This window comes from Chelon labrosus (genome assembly GCF_963514085.1).
Source record: "Chelon labrosus genome assembly, chromosome: 13".
NCBI lineage: Eukaryota > Metazoa > Chordata > Actinopteri > Mugiliformes > Mugilidae > Chelon > Chelon labrosus.
In genome coordinates, this window is record NC_140346.1 from 20,177,227 (window position 1) to 20,193,631 (window position 16,405).

The 16,405-nt window shown below is 41.3% G+C and overlaps 3 protein-coding genes across 4 annotated transcripts in view; 2 read left to right on the forward strand and 1 right to left on the reverse strand.

Annotated features, from left to right (window-relative positions):
• esamb (endothelial cell adhesion molecule b) overlaps positions 1 to 7,848 on the forward strand; it is a gene marked incomplete at its 5' end in the record, with an annotated part of 51,115 nt that extends 43,267 nt beyond the window's left edge. The window contains 4 exons of the mRNA XM_084559115.1: positions 1,442 to 1,486; positions 4,637 to 4,759; positions 4,866 to 4,995; positions 6,533 to 7,848. Of these exons, the coding sequence (XP_084415241.1) occupies positions 1,442 to 1,486; positions 4,637 to 4,759; positions 4,866 to 4,995; positions 6,533 to 7,004 (770 nt within the window). The 3' untranslated portion in view covers positions 7,005 to 7,848. The remainder of the gene's footprint in view (positions 1 to 1,441; positions 1,487 to 4,636; positions 4,760 to 4,865; positions 4,996 to 6,532) is intronic.
• A 153-nt stretch (positions 7,849 to 8,001) lies between these two features.
• Positions 8,002 to 12,527, reverse strand: acad8 (acyl-CoA dehydrogenase family, member 8). Its single transcript, XM_084559114.1, has 11 exons — positions 12,409 to 12,527; positions 11,813 to 11,913; positions 11,059 to 11,228; positions 10,570 to 10,679; positions 10,357 to 10,433; positions 10,139 to 10,276; positions 9,884 to 10,019; positions 9,386 to 9,483; positions 9,145 to 9,297; positions 8,955 to 9,057; positions 8,002 to 8,870 (listed from the first exon to the last, which is right to left on the reverse strand). Exons 1-11 carry the CDS (start codon positions 12,524 to 12,526, stop codon positions 8,815 to 8,817), a joined length of 1,260 nt encoding a protein of 419 aa, XP_084415240.1. The 5' UTR covers position 12,527; the 3' UTR covers positions 8,002 to 8,814.
• Positions 12,528 to 12,647: 120 nt separating this feature from the next.
• thyn1 (thymocyte nuclear protein 1) lies at positions 12,648 to 16,324 on the forward strand. Of its 2 annotated transcripts, XM_084558297.1 has the most exons (8): positions 12,648 to 12,906; positions 14,318 to 14,376; positions 14,450 to 14,619; positions 14,708 to 14,776; positions 14,899 to 14,991; positions 15,066 to 15,161; positions 15,239 to 15,389; positions 15,473 to 16,324. In XM_084558297.1, the coding sequence occupies exons 2-8, from the start codon at positions 14,328 to 14,330 to the stop codon at positions 15,517 to 15,519; spliced, it is 675 nt and encodes a 224-aa protein (XP_084414423.1). In that variant the 5' UTR covers positions 12,648 to 12,906; positions 14,318 to 14,327; the 3' UTR covers positions 15,520 to 16,324. The 2 variants fall into 2 exon arrangements, with proteins under 2 accessions (XP_084414423.1, XP_084414424.1); XM_084558298.1 differs by lacking the exon at positions 12,648 to 12,906 and having other exon boundaries at positions 13,899 to 14,376.
• Positions 16,325 to 16,405: the final 81 nt, after the last annotated feature.

The window sequence follows — 16,405 nt, forward strand, 5'->3', positions numbered from 1 at the left end:
GTTATTCGCAGGGAGGAATAACGGTTTTCCCTTTTGAATGACTACTGCTACCAGCTGATAGGAAGAGTTACTTCCTTTCATGCAAGCGCAGAACGTATGTGGCATCTAGTAGTTGGCTGCAGTCTTTGCGGCGTGTTCTAACTTTTCGGTCCAGACTCTGATGTCGGTTCGGTGTGTCCGTACTTTTTCAGATGAGTTAAAGAGCAATGCAGGTAGTTTTTTGATGGCTTACTTTTGCCCTTTGTTTTGCCTCTCAGGCTGTACACATGTTCCCTTGTTGGGGCTGTATGCAGCCTGACAGGAAGACTAAAGAAACTAACCAAGGCTAAAATAGTTTTTTTTTTTTTTTTTTTTAGCTAAAGAAGTTTGTTCCTTAATCCCACTGAAAATCATAAACCAAAGAATATTAGTCCCGCTGGCTGCTTTTGCACCTGAGGAACGCACCGAAATACTAAAACAAGAGGTGTGAGAAGCTTAAAGGTCAATTCGTGGATCAAGCTTATATTTTGACTCGTCTTTAGTAGTACTAATACGCTTTATGTTTCCAAAGATCAGCCAAATATCCGACTTTCCTTGAATGGTCCCCAAGGCTTTGGCTGACGTTTTTATGAAATTGCACTCACAAGAGCAGAGCGCCCTGCAGGATAAGGCGGTTTGAATAATTCTGATTGCGGCTGTAGATCTTCCAAATGTACGTCAGACTCGGTCTTGCCATAACATGCGGCGTGAAATCCTCTTTACAGACAGAGACAACACACAGCAGCGGCGTCCTCCCGTAGCGCCGCCCGTGCAAGAGGGAGAGAGAGAAAAAAATAAAAAATAATTTCTTGCATTATTTTTCAAATAGTTGTTTTCAAAGAGAAAACACCATCTGTTTCTGAGCAACAGGACTTAGGCTGATTGATTGAGTATTGACTTAACTGCTTTGATCTCTAGTCCTCATCTCTTTATAGCAGAAAAGTCCTCAGACTCATAAAATGAAAACTACTCCCTCTGATTGTGCACTGACCCTGGGTTTGGTTGTGCCGTGCGCACGCTCCTACGTCGCATGTGTACGTTCACTCTCTCACATGCCGTCGACTTCAAACGCTGCACTCATCTTTTTATCTGCACTGATGTATGATAACTGGATGACACTTGAACTTAAATCTGCCGTCGCTGCTTATCTCTTCCAGCAATCTCTCTCACTCTCTGTCTTCTCCCCCTGCTGATCCTCTCGTGGCACTCCTCATTTCCTGTTGACCTTGGTGCCTGATCTAACAAGCCCCATGTCATTACTTGATCAACCCCCCTAAGAGGCATAAGTTGGATTTGGGATTGAAAGTGCACCGCTTTCCTCTCTTCCACCCCCCTCCTCATCAGTTTGTAACACTCCTTTGCCACCTCTCATTCATGCTCACTGTCTCTGCCGTCTTTCCTTCTGCAAAAAAAACAAATCCAGAATGGAGAACCTGTCCCCAGCCCATGCTTGTCCTTGGGTTCATGGGTAAGGGGTTTACACTCATACATTTTTCACCTATTTCCCCCCAGATCCATCTCACCTTTACCTGCTAACCTTCACATCCTGAGGAGTTGCATTTTCTGGATTAAAGATGGCGCTCCATGAGCTGTAGAAAAGCTTTAAAGGAGAAATAAAAATCAACCCAGTAACACTATTACCTACAAAAGCATTTATTCATTTCCATACTTGCATATATTGATATTTCATGATAAAGGGTTGAATTTGTCCTTTAAATCTTTATAGTGCTGTTTTAGATTTTGCTGCCTTGTTGCATTCATTCATTTTTGTCATGTGTGCTAAAAATATGAACTTTAAAGGAATAGTTTTTATATTTTTGGAAGCCCAGCAGACAATTAGCTTAGCCCATTAGCAAAGGAAACAGCTAGCTGAGCAGCTAAGTCTCACTCACATGGTAAATCTAAAAATAAATAAATAAATAAATAAAGCAAAGTTGTCATTAGCAAGCTAACTAGCCAGTTAACTAATGCTGCTTATGTAGTTGTAGGTTTGTTAGCGTAGGACAAAGCTAGGCTATCATTAGCAGTTTGAGCTCACCAACTTGCTAATTTAAATTCATAAAGAAAGTCATGAAACCATGTGCGCACTTTGGTTTTTGCGAGTTCAAACTATTATATTTTGATTAGTGAGATGAGTTCAGCTTTAACACTTGAATAAAGCTAGTTAGTATTGTGGTGCTAAGCTAATTAGTTGCTAGCTGTATGCTAACATGTGAGTTTCAACCATCATTTCAGTTCATTTTGCTTTTTAAACTGTTTTTATTTCAAAATAGATTTTAAAATCAGTGTAAACTGAATGTCTTGGTGTTTTTAGGTTTTTATTTACTGACCTTTTTGAAGACGGTGTAAAAATTAGAGCATTGTTTAAATGAAGACAAATAAATGAATGAATCAAAAGGCAGCTGTGTCCCGTACGGTCCAGGTTTAGTTTCTTAAATTCCTCTAGAATGCAGATTTAAATAGAAATCCAGTTGTTAAATCCTCGTCCTGTAGCCTCATAAAACTGAATTCATGTTAGTGTAGTCAATAATTCCTCTTTGTTAAATAATGTGCCTTACTGACATGTGAACTATATGTGTGGTTTTTGTCATTAATTATGAAAACTAATCCTGCGCAGGAGATCCCCTACTGTGTCATGCGAGGTAGACGACGATACCATGAGCTGCATATAGAAAATCTGCTGATTTACATTAATCACATGTCATGCATCAAGGCTTTGACAAATGCTGCTCATTGACCTTGCGGTGACGGCAGCATGATATGAGTAATGCCTCCATCTCGATGTGAAGCAGCACCTACTGTAACGTCAGATCCCCTGCAGCTCTGCCGCCTCTGGGACCTGATCGGGTTTGAACTCGCTCCAGGCTCAGAGTCAGCTGACATGCTGCTAATCTGCCACAGTTGGGTTTGCTTCTTCACAGCTGGTTTTCTATCCTGGGGATTAAATAATCAGAGGGGGACAGGTGCATATCACACTCATCCGCAACTGTTTTATTTTGCACTTGCTTTTATTTTGATCCCCCGGCCAACAGAGGCAGGTGATACCAACATGTCAACAGACGTTTTGTTAAATTACCAAAGTTACACAGTTGTGTTCACGTACCTACATTAGCCTGAGCCGGTGGTGCAGCAGCAGATGGTGCAGACAAAACTCAAAGCTCCACTAAGTTCTGGGATGAAGGCAGCTGTTTGGACACAATGATTGTTAAGGATTTTCTGGTCTCTCGCATTATGTTTCTGGCGGGCATAATGTGAACCTTGACATTTCATCTGGGATGATTTGGATGAGTCCCTGGGTTGCATTACTTTTCTCTCTTCGGGGATTGACTCCGACATTCACAAAAACAAGACGCCCGCCCGTTCTGTCCGATTCCACAGAAAACGCCGCAGGCATTTTCTTAGTGTTGTCGCGAAAGCAGCGACACTTGAGATGAAGACGTGCTGAATGTGTGACGCTCAAGATTGGATTTCAGAGGATTTGTGGTGATAAGTCCCTCATAATGTTTGTTTATTTTACAGTGGCCTGTGTTTGCAACACAACATTTTAAAGCCAGATGTGCTAAGAGGAGGAGCAGATTGTGAGGCAGATGCACACACACACACTTGTTGACTCGTGTCATGACCTTGGTGTCAGAAAACAACAATTGCTGACTAACATCATTATATGGCAACACTGCAGAATCATGAGCAGCGGCACCAAGGCAGTGGAAATGAGCCAGTGATGGATTATGTTCTGGATTAGGAGTACGAATTGGCAACTAATGATTTAACGCTGGTAAGATACACCAACCAGCCACAACATTAAAACCACCAACTGGAGTAGTGAATAACAGTGATTCAATCTTGTTTAGATTTAACGTTCTTCTGGGAAGCCTGGTTCCTGGCATCTGTGTGGCTGCTATTTTGATACGTACCATGATCTCAACACTCCCATGGCAACAGAAAGGCTGTGTTTGTTGCATCCCGGCGCCATATGCTCCCCAGATAAGCGATGCACACGTCATTCATGTTTCTGTTTTCAGCGGTGGACAGATGTCACCATGAGCAGCGTGACTGATCTGCAGCTACGCGGCCTCATACCAAACAGCTGAGTTGTGCTGTGTGTTGTGGCACCTCTCTATCAGAAACACCATTAACTCTGGTGTATCAGTGAGCTTTTGGTCGCCCATGGCCCTGTGGCTGGTTCACTACTTTTCCTTTCTTGGACCACTTTTGGTCCTGACCAATGCAGAACAGGAAGACCTCAAATGTTTTGGGGATGCTCGTCCAGTCGTCAACACCTGGTCCTTGTCAAAGTCACTCACATTCTTCCACTTTGAAGACAAAACCTTCACGTGCTGCCCAATAAATCCCACACACTGACGATAACATTGATCAGTCATAATGTTACGGCTGATCGTTGTATAGTTACTGCAGCAGGTATTATAAAGAAAAAGCAAATAAAACCTTACCCCTCCAGCTCTGAGTTTAAATTATAATGACATTACAACGTTACAGTAGGTTTGTGTTTGTTCCCCAGCGTGTATTTTTGTGCGTGTTGTTGTAGACTCGTTTCGCTCGCTTGGACGTCATGAATAAATGATGGTGAAGTGTGAGTAACGCCGTGGTTGTCTTGCAGATGAGAGACACGGCACCCTCAAGCTGAGCAACCTCACTAAAAGCATGTCAGGGAAGTACATCTGCCGAGCCAGCAACACCGCCGGCTCCGACAGCTGCTCCATTAACCTGGAGGTTATCACCTGTAAGCACACGAAGGAATCTCTATCCAACACCGTGTTTTTTTTTATACGACCACACGTGTGTGGCGCTCATTGAGTGTAAATACCGTCTGTGTCTGCGTTTCCCAGCTTCCAACACGGGCATGATTGCAGCAGCTACTCTGGGGTCGGTAGTGGGACTGGTGGCCATGGTCCTCTTCCTCATATTCATACTGAGACGGAAACGGGACACTGAGGAGGAGATAGCCAACGAGATCAAGTGAGTTTCACTTTGTGGCCACTTCATTAGGAACATCTAATGCAATCCTACATTTGCAAAGTGCATAATGCTCCGTTTACTCATGTTAGATGCTGAATATTAGAAACACCTGAGAATATAAAATCCAGCGCTCCGACTAAGAAAACTGAACATTGTAGGTGCTGTAATGCTGGATTTCATTATATATATACTTGATAACTATATTTTGAGTACTCTATGTCTCAGTTTAATTTTTATAAATTAAAATCCATTCTTTCATGCGTGATTTTACTTCTGAAAAAATAATACTTTCCTTATATTCAAAGTATTATAACCACAGTTACTATTATACGTTTGTAAAATGGATATTTTGCTCACGCTGCAAAAGACACAATTCATTCAAACATCAACAAGTGCAAGTTATAAGCGCTTTACTGCGCTATATTAAACCTGGACGTGTTTTCTCATGGAAATTACAGATTAAGAAATAAAAATATTCACATTTTATATTTCTATACATAGCTGAGCTTTAAAGGGGAACTACTGTTTTTCACAACCTGGACCTTATTTCTGGCATAAAATACGGTCGTTTACTCACCCATATAACTTTGGTGTCATTTGTAGTCATTTGGGATATATTTAGATCTGCGTAAATTCATATAGTGGGAGTGACTGGGGCACCGAAACGCAGCCTCTAAATAACGCATTATCTGCCGCGAAATTCGTTCATTTCAGCAATATTTTGTTATCGTACGCTAGTGCTATTCCCTGTTGAGTCCGGAGTTACCTGTTATCTTCAGGTAACTCCGGACTTTATGGTTCGTCCACAGCCTCAGAATCGAAAAAATATTCAGCCCTGTTTTAAAAAATTATCAGTAGCAGATTGCAGGTAAACAGGTCAGAAGTTAGTGGGTCAACCTACAGACCCCGGATGATGATAACAGCTAACTCCGGACTCAACTGGGAATAGCACTAGTGTACAATAACAGAATATTGGTGAAATGAACGAGTCTTGTGGCAGATAATGCGTTATTTAGAGGCTGTGTTTCGGTGCCCCAGTCACTCCCACTATATGGATATACGCAGATCTAAATATCTCTGAAGGAATACGAATGACACCAAAGTTATATAGTTGAGTAAACAACCGTATTTTATGCCAGAAATAAGGTCCAGGTTGTGAAAAACAGTAGTTCCCCTTTAAGGGTTCTGATTATGCATAAACCATATGATCATGTAGTAAAATATAATCCACTATAGATTAAAAGAACCATAAATTTGTAAGTCCATCTTGTAAAACTTACTCCACCCTGTTCAAGAAAGACATCAAAATCCTTTATGAATTACAAGTCCAACATTTTGCTTATAATACTTTCATCCGAGGGACTTTTACGTGGAAGTAAAAGGATTATTATGGCTTTGTATTTTTACACAAGTGCCAGTATGGATAATTTAAAAACTTAACAACGTGATGTATTTTAGTGCAAAATGCTAAAGCGTAGAAGTGTTCTGCATGAGTTGATGCATTTAAGGGATTAAATTCCTCTCCCATCTGCCACAGGGAGGACGCTCAGGCACCAAAGCGAGTGTCGTGGGCAAAGAGCAACACCAACTCCGACAACGTGTCCAAGAACGGCACGCTGTCCTCAATAACTACCAGCCCTCGACCTCGAGACCCCCATCAGCCCAACTTCCACTACCCCTACTCCCCGACGTCGGCGTCAGACACGGGGTCAGTGATCAACGCCTACCAGTTGCGACCCGGAGAAGCCAACCCTTTACAGGGTCTCCCCGGCTACAACATCGGAGGCACGCCCACTCGTAAACACAAGCGGCCTCCCACTACCAACGGGGCCCCTCCGCAGCTTCTCAGGAGCCCCGTGGTCGCCATCCCCAAACGGACTGATGGGGCTCAGCCTCAGGTTCCACCTCCACTCACTGTGTCCCCACAAATCAGCTCCTCCACGCTGACGCGCATGGGAGCTGTCGCGGTCATGGTGCCTGCTCAGAGCCAAGCTGGCTCTCTGGTGTAGCCAGCAGAAGCTCCTGTGACGGAAAATAAAAAAGACACACAGAGGGAGCGTGCCCTCAAGTGGAAAGAACTTTCTCCGTGAAGACTTGAAAAGTTGTGAGGGAGGAAAAACGCCTCGCGCGTCGTTTGTGCTTGCGCAAAACTCCCTCTTGGGTTCGTTAAATGACTCTGTGCAGCGTTCCTCATTTTGTTTCTTTTTTATGCTGCGTTCAAGCTCACTAAAGAGGAATATATTTTTAATTACATGCTTTAGAAAGAGAACTTCATTATTATATCCAGCGGCGTTGTGGCTTCAGGCGGCGATCTGTCTGGATATAATAAACCATAATGAAGAGTTCAGTTTTACACAGTGTACAGTTAATATTTAGGCTACGTTTGTATATGAATAACTTAAATATAAACACGTTTTTATTTACTTTACCTGGCTGTGTAAGGATCACGTTTTCTCAGGCACCAGTTCAGAGCAAAAACCCACAATTCAGGTCAAGTGTTTCACTTTCTTTGACCCACGTTTGCTTCGTGTTCACTTAAGGGTTGTTAATTTACCCTGCTGTTGCAGTGTCAGTATGGTTTCAAGGTGTCTACTGAGAGTACTTTAATACTTTATGAGTATTTTGCCTGTTATGCTAGCTGGAATGTAACCAAAATAGTGAGTATAATAATGACGTTGATGGCTTCTGGTTGTTTCAGGGGTCTCGGTTGAGATTTGTCAAGAAAAACAATCCAGCAGATTAGAATTAATCTGCTCGTGGTTTGTTTGTTTTCTTGTGATGATGTTGAACTCTGGAAATAAGTGGTTTATTGGTGTTGAGAGGCTACAGGTAGCGTTTGTAATGGAGTTCTGAGTGTTCAATAAAGTGTACTGGAGTGTTTGACGTGAATTATAATTAATTTACTCGTAAACACAAACACTCACACAGAAAACATCCGCGCGAGTGTGATTCAGGGTGACAAACAGACGGCGGACTCCTTTTAGGAAAGCTGAGATCATTTTATTTGGAGTGTGACGTTTGAAAAGCAGCTACACAACATAAAACACAAAAACAATGACGTAAACGTGATATAAATACGTTCTGAAAGGACACTTAGAGGACAGAGATACTGCAGGTGATACAGAACGACCATGCTGGTCAAAATGATGGAGGAAAAAATCCAAACTTCTTTTGAGTTTGAGTGATTTTCCGAGTGAAACTGTTGTAACACAGCAGCCTTTTGTTCAAATAAAACTCTATATTCACACCAGCAGCTTCACAGGAGCCACGTTTTCTGGAAGAAAAATCACAACTTGAATATATATTTAAATTCTTTAACACTACTGGAGGTTTAGGCAGAGAAAATGTTTATTTCATTATGCTCAGTGCCATGACTTGATACCGCATTATTAATTCAGAATGATGAGACTTTTGGTAGAAGTTAATAAATAAAAAGTTTACCCAAGTTGTGCTTACGAGCTGAACACTAATGTTGGCATGCTGTTCTAACATGCTAGTGTTTAGCATCCTGTTTTAGCACTGATGTTAAATTATGAATGGAAATTCTGTCATTATTTATTTTAGTGTTGCAGGTGGTGCTACATGAACGTTCAGGGGATTTCAAGAATCAGCAATTGGACTCATAATGAAACAACTATTTTAATATAATACTAGAAAAAATAATAATGTCTGACTGTTTCCCTAAATTTTCTAATGACTTTTTGCGCATTTTGTGCAAACCTGGCTTCAGAGGGAAATTCAGGACCAGTCATTCAGTAACAAACCAGACGTGAAGCCCGTAATAACGTGATCAGCTGGGGATCTGGAGGAACAGATTTATCACGACTCCGTCAGTAGATTTCGGGAAATGATCATCCTCATCACCTCGTTGGTTCCTTTTGTAGAAATTAAAAGAGGAATAAAAAAATCACACAAACAAAACAAAAACAAATCGGATAAAGACCTGATGAAGAGCTCACCCTCTAGGATCTGATGGACTCTGATGTCCCGTACAAACTGCTGCACCGCGTAGTCTTTGAGGTAACCGTACCCGCCGTGCATCTGCAGAGCCTCGTTGCAGATCTGTTGATTACGGGATAACAATAAGGAACGACTTGACAGCTGCTTTGTGAAAATAACTACGGCTGTTATCACTCAGCGTTAACTCACGTTAAAGCACTCATCGGTGACAAAGAGCTTGGCCATGGAGCAGAGGGAAACGGCTTCGGGTCGGTTCTCCTGCAACGCCTTCGCTGCTTCGCGCACCAGAAGACGGGACGTGACCAGCTTGGTGGCCATTTCTGCCAGTTTGAACTGAAGAAACTACCAACGCCACACAGAGAGACGCAAAATTCAATCTAAACACTCTGGTTCAGAAACGTCTTTGAAAATGAAAAGGAGAGAGGCTTACCTGGTTGTTGGAGAGCGTTTCTCCAAATTGCTTGCGTACCAACAGGTGATCCCTCGCTAGCTGCACGGAGGCATGCGCCGCCCCGAGAGAACAGGAAGCTGATGGTAGAGAGGGTGTAAAGGAAACCTGATGAGTGACATCGTGGCAAGCAGAAGAGAAAATCTCACCAGGATACTTTTTTCCATTTTGCTTTTCATTCTTTATCCAAATACTGAACTTTGTGAATAATATGAGACAGTAATGTTTGATAAAGGCAAACCAGGAGACATGTAGTCTGGAGCAGCACAGGCTCTGATATGAGCAAGGATGCCATTCAATCATTTTTAAACTTTTCATACACATAATTTAAGCTGAAACTTGTAGCTCAAAGGTTCATTGAAAGTTTAGTCTGATTAGCTACCATTACTTACATTTCTATCAGCTTGGACTGTGAGCATATCTGTCATATTTGTGCATCAGAGACTACCGTTCAAGAGACTTGTCTGTTTTCCTCCTCACCGATATTAATCCTGCCTCCGTTCAGGCCTTTCATAGCAATGTTGAAGCCCTGCCCTTCCTCTCCGAGCCGGTTGCTCACTGGAACCGCGCAATCCTCAAATATCACCGCCCTGGTCGGCTGGGAGTTCCAGCCCACCTGGAGAACAGATTGAACAGACGAGCTGAGTGACTGTGACCTAATTCTGCCATCTAGTGGTTACCTGCGGACACTCACAGGCATCAAACGGTTAAAGTGGATCAACTGTGAACTCTTACCTTCTTTTCTTTTTTGCCAAAACTGAGACCTGGCGTTCCCTTCTCCACCACCAAACATGAGATGCCTTTAGGTCCTTTACCGCCAGTTCTGCACATCACAACATAGACGTCTGTGTCTCCTCCTCCGCTGATGAAGGCCTGAAATGTCATAAAGAGACCAGTTAGTTTGGAGAAACGACTTACAGTGAAGAAAACCACACGAGAGAGATTTAAATTACCTTAGAGCCGTTTAAGATGTACTGGTCACCTTTCCGCTGTGCAGTGGTTAGAAGTGAAGCAGCGTCACTGCCACTTCCTGAAACAAAGATCACGGGTTTATTGTGTCTTATCTGGAGCTTAAACAAATTGTGTATCTGAGACAAACTCCTCACATCAACAACTACAAATAATTTTACTCTATATCTTTAATTTGCAAGGTCTTTCAGACTGACCTGGTTCGGTGAGACAATAGGACGCAAACTTTTCCATGGAGCAGAGATCAGGACAGAACTTTTCCCTCTGCTCGTTGTTGCCAAAGGTGTCGATCATCCAGGCGCACATGCTGCAAAGAAAGGAGCATGCTACAGATTAGCAAGCACAGAAAAACTACGATAGTGTATCTGTGGATATAAAATAATTCACTAAACCAAAAACTGAAAGATGGAAAGAAGCCTTTGTGATTTTTGACTGAGATTACTTTACAAAAAGCAAGTTTCAGAATTGCAGTACACAATATTTCTCTATTTTATAAGTATAAATAGTCAATTAATTGACACTTTTTGTCACAAAACTGGTGACTGATCAGGCAAATGTGGTTATCTAGGTGTATTTCCTGAATCTTTCATCTGAAAAAAAAAAAAAAAAGCCATCTTCTCCACTTATAAATCATTCAGTCGTAAATACAGGTACGTGTCTTCATTGCCGTATGAAGCGGTCCGTACTTGTGGATACTGATGTAGGCTGTGGTGCTCACACATCCTGTGGACAAGGCCTCAAAGATGATGGACGTGTCCAGACGAGAAAGGCCCGACCCGCCAACGTCCGTCTGAGTGTAGATGCCACCAAACCCCAACTGGGCTGCTTTCCGCATCGTCTCTACCGGAAAGATTTCCTGGAAGAAAAAAAAATTAGCAATTAGTACAACCAGTTCAATGCTGGATTTATGCCTGAGCAGCTGATATATATATATAAGAGTTAAAAATATAATAAACAACTCCCTGCCAATCAATTAGAACTGAAGAAGACACTTAAACAAGTGATGAAACATCTTCAAGAAAAGCCAAACAAGTCCAGTTCCCTTAGTTTTAGCTCTGTTTTTACCACGACTGTTATGACTTAGGGTCTTTACAGACGTATTATCAACTAATAGTACTTCTTCTTTAACATTAATTAAGGCTGTGTTTTTATAGTATCCTTCAAAGTATTTTTTTCCTGCCTCCTCTTGCATGGCAGTACGTGTTAGATTTTATTTACTGATGCATTAATGTGTTAAGATAAGATAAATAGGCCAAACATATTAAAATGACAGCAACAACAGTTCAGTTTTAAAAACAATCTCTGTCCGAACACCAGATCTTCTACAGGTGCTTACAAAGAACACCTGCCTTTAGATGAGTCTCTCTCACCGGGTGATTACTTAATGAGAATAACAGATTATGGATCTTAATCGGTGCAAAGTCGTTCCTCACAGCGTACCTTTTGGTCCCACTCTGCCATGTGCGGAGCCATTTCATTGGCTGCAAAGTCAAAGGCCACTTTCTGAAACTCCTTCTGCTCATCTGTGAGTCCATAGGCAGCTGTCAACAAAGGGCACAGGACATACAGGAACAATCAGATATACAGATTACATGTGCGTTTAATCAAGTAGACGCAAAGTTATGCAACTATAGGCTATAGATGCATTTAAAATAAAGAAACAGACTTCAATATATCTTATATAACGTATAAAAAAGATTCAAAGTATTAAATAATGAACTTCAGCTTTTATATAACACATCAAACATCCTTCCTGGCCAGAGGGGCGGTGTTAAGGGGTGTGTAGCCTCCTCTGCTTCACGACTGGAGGACCACAGAGCCAAAGCCAGCCAATGACGGACAGCCGAGGTAAACATCTTATCAAACCACCAAAAAATTCAAATATATTTTATCTTGTATTAATAACAGTTGACCTGCTTGGTTTTGGTGCTAAAGAGCTGTAAACAGTGGTTAGCCTGTTAGCTAACAAAGTTAACGCTGTCATTCCGGTTTTCTCACATAAATCAAAGATAACAGTTTTATTTTATGATACTTACGGTCGATACCCGAAGCTATCCCTCGTCTCTGTGAGTTTTTGTAACATAATAAATAGTGGTTCCTGCAGATGTTAGAGCCCAGTCTGGAGAGTCTTGCTAGAGGTCTGATGGCCGCCATGTTTTCCTCCACACTGGTGCGTTATGTCACTCAGCCGCTAATGCTGCTGGGTAATGTAGTTTTATTAACGTGGGATGGGCGCATGCTGCCTGTAGACGCTTCCTCACTCTGAAGTTCTCTTTTTATATAACTTTTATTTACTATAATTTATAATTATAAAATATAACTAACAGTACACTTAACGCCGCTTCCGGTTTGTGAAATGCCACCTTGCGTAAGATAAGTAACGGTCGTATATACAGTCAACGGTAACGGTTAGCTAACAGCAAGCTAACGGCAGTAGCTTGTAAATAAATCAAGTGCACCGATGAGTTTGTTGACATCACGTGTGGTGGGTTTTTTCGCGGGGTTTCAATGGTCGACTGGCTGCACGACTGAAGGTAAGACTTGAGAGTCTTTCTGGATTTTATCTGCTGACAAAATATGCATTTAGACGTATAATTATAACGATAGGTGCGTTTAATTTACACGTGTTGCTGCTAATAAGCTGCGCCACTTTTCAGACGCTCAGTATACGCAGAATTAAGAACACTTACATAATAATTTAACACTGGAAATCGCAGGTTTGTGCACATTTACTTCCTCTCATAATACTAATACAGATTATTAATTGTGTAACTCAAGCACAATATATCAAATTAAGAGATTAATATCTTATTGACGGTTAAAATGTAGTGTTTTTTAATGGTTTAATGTTTTTTTTTGTTTGTTTGTTTGTTTTAATGGAGATTAATGGCTCGGACAAATTATTAGAAACACTAAAATGATGATGAAGTCAAGTCCATTCATAAAAAAACAAATATTGTAACCTAAATGTTCAATATATGTATATGTATGTATGTATATATATATATATATATATATATATATATATATATATATATATATATATAGTCAATGTCATGTCACACAGGATTAACTTCTGTACTGTTGCATTGAGCTGCCTTCATTTCATCCTTAAATTATAAATACAGACTGCGCAAACAATTCTTATTCTTATTCTTTTGTAAGATCTAATTTCTAATATCACAGTGTATATAATTCCACATTACAGTGTCTATATACATATATAAGAACATTAAGGATGTGCACATACAGTAGGTGCAGCATCATCTGGTCGATTGTCCATATTTTTTATTTTTTTCGCTGCAGGACAACGACCCCAGACAAACAACCAAAGTCATAAAGAAGTAACAGAAAGGAAAAAAAAAAAAATTGAGTTAGTATGAACCCCACAGAAACCTGATTTCAACATGATGGAGTCAGTCAAGCATTACTTTGAGAGACAGAAATGGCACAAGCGAAACTGTGCTTTGCTTACTGCATTTTGCATGACATTAACTGGCATTGAAAGCATCCTCTTGTAGTGTCTAAATTTTGCAATATCAAGAAAAACTTAACTAATCCACTTGTCTTTGTTTTTTGGATAAACCGTGACCTGGATGACTGAGAGTTTCGCTGAATGTTTAATGCCATCGTCTTACTGGAAAATAAATCTTCTCCCAAGTCTTTCTGATTCAGACTATGCCCGAGGATCTCCTTATGTTTTGCTGCATTTATTTATTTTACCCTCTACCTTTACAAGCCGCCAAGGGCCTCTTGCTAAGAAGCATCCCCATAGCATGATGCTGCCACCTCCATGCTACACAGTGGGGATGGTGCAGTGTTTCCACCTCTAGTCTAAGTCTCCCACAAGACTTGTCAAAACAAAAAAGAAAGAAATTATGTTGACCACAATTTAACTTATCAAAGCAATATCAAATGACCCAAACCTATCATGAATCTTTACAGACTGTGAGAGATGCCACCAAAGAAAAAGGCCAGAGTGAGCAAAATAACTGCAAGTTCAGGTAAGCCACTGGAACCACAATGTAAAAACCTCTTATCTGATGTAGTTTTCTAACAAGCACCTCTGCAACACAGGCAAAGATGACGGCGGGGAGACCGTGTCTTCGGCTGGCGAGAAGAGGAAAGCTGCAGCTTCTGGTGGAAAAGATAAGGGGAGCTCAGAGGCGTCTGGTCCTCCGCAGTTCTCTCGCTGGCTGATGAAGTCTGAGCCCGAGAGCCGCTTTGAGAACGGCATCGACGTGAAGGTACCAAGCCTCGTTAGAAAAAGAAAAAAAAAAAAATGTAAAATGTGAGTTGGCTGCCTTCGCCTAACGCTCCTGGTTCAATCTGCAGTTTGGCATCGAGGATCTGAAGGCTCTGCCTGATCAGACCGACTGCTGGGATGGCGTCCGCAATTATCAGGTAGAGCCACAAAAAACCCCGACTCCTGGCGATTAAAAGATGTTTATCTGAAGAAAGGGAGCAGCGCGCCAACTCTCACCATCTCAACAAAATAATGAATAAGTTCTGTGTGTCGTGTGCAGGCGCGCAATTTCATGAGGCAGATGAAAGAAGGGCAGCTGGCTTTCTTTTACCACAGCAACTGCAAGGATCCAGGAATAGCAGGAGTCATGAAAGTGAGTCCGTCTTCTCTCTTTAAATAAAAACTCCTGACGGCCGTGATGCTCAGCTGGATTTCCTCTTTTTCCAGATTGTGAAGGAAGCTTACGTGGACCACACTCAGTTTGACAAGAAAGACGTTCATTATGATGCAAGCAGCAAAAAAGACAACCCCAAGTGGAGCATGGTGAATTAAATTAGGAAGTACAGATACTGATTATGATAATGAAGCGTGAGTGTTGAACTTGTTTCCTTCTCTTTCAGGTAGATGTTAAGTATCAACGAATGACGAAGCGCTTTCTTCCTCTGTCGGAGCTGAAGAAGTACCACCTGCAGCACCGCGCTAAGGGAGGGCCCCTGAAGGACATGGCGCTCTTTACAAGGGCCAGACTCTCTGTCCAACCCCTCACCGCTGGTACATACAAACCAAAGCAATACACTTATATTGTCCTGTTTTATCGCGCAGTTGTTTTATTGACGGTTTTTGGTTCTTTGCAGAGGAGTTTGAGTTTATCCTGAGTCTGGAGGACAAAGAGCCGCTGTGAAGAGAGTCGCCCAGGAGCTAACCAGTAATTATGTAACAGTTGTCATGTTTTTGCTAATAATATTAAATATCAAATTAATCTGAGAGCTTCGTTTTGTTGGAAAACGGCACCCACATTTGTAAGAAGTAGATGCAACAAAGAATATAAAGTATAATCTGAAGTGTTGGTTAGTGTGGCCATTTTTTCCTCAAGATAACTTCAGGGTTTGTTTTATTACTCCTGTTCAATGCGACATTTGTTTTTACAATGCAATGAAAATAACTCTGGGACAGCCTTTGTATCCCATAAGAGGAACTGGAATGCGTTACTTGATTAGCCTGTTGCTACACATTTAAGAAAATAAGGAAAAACCTTTCAGTGACGTTCAGGTGTTGCATCAGAAACATTTCATGTCCTGGATAATGAAAAATGCTGGTTACTTTCCACACTGCTGAACTGTGGGTGGCTCAATAGCCCACCTGGTTGAGTGGATACCCCCCAAAAGAAATCTGAGGCTATAGTCCTCACCCTATTTGTGATTCCAGCCTCCACTTTCCATCTCTCCCCCTTAATAACAATAAAATAAATGCAAAAAAATGAGGAGTGGTGCTAGTGTGACAGGAAACGGAGCATGAAAGACAATACACCATGTTTTAACCATTCAATTACACAGAAATCGTCATGAATTTATTCCCGGTGAGGTCTTGTGTGGGAACATCTGGTCTGTTATTCAGATGGAAATTAGTTTTAAAGGGTCTGATATAAGCTCCAGTTTCACATTTCTGTTAAAAGTGATACATCATACGGTTACAATTAACACATTTCTTACACTGTTTCAAAACAAACAAAGGATTTATTGCAGTACTGCTGTAGTGGAAAGCATTTGTTATCTCATATAGTGTAGTGT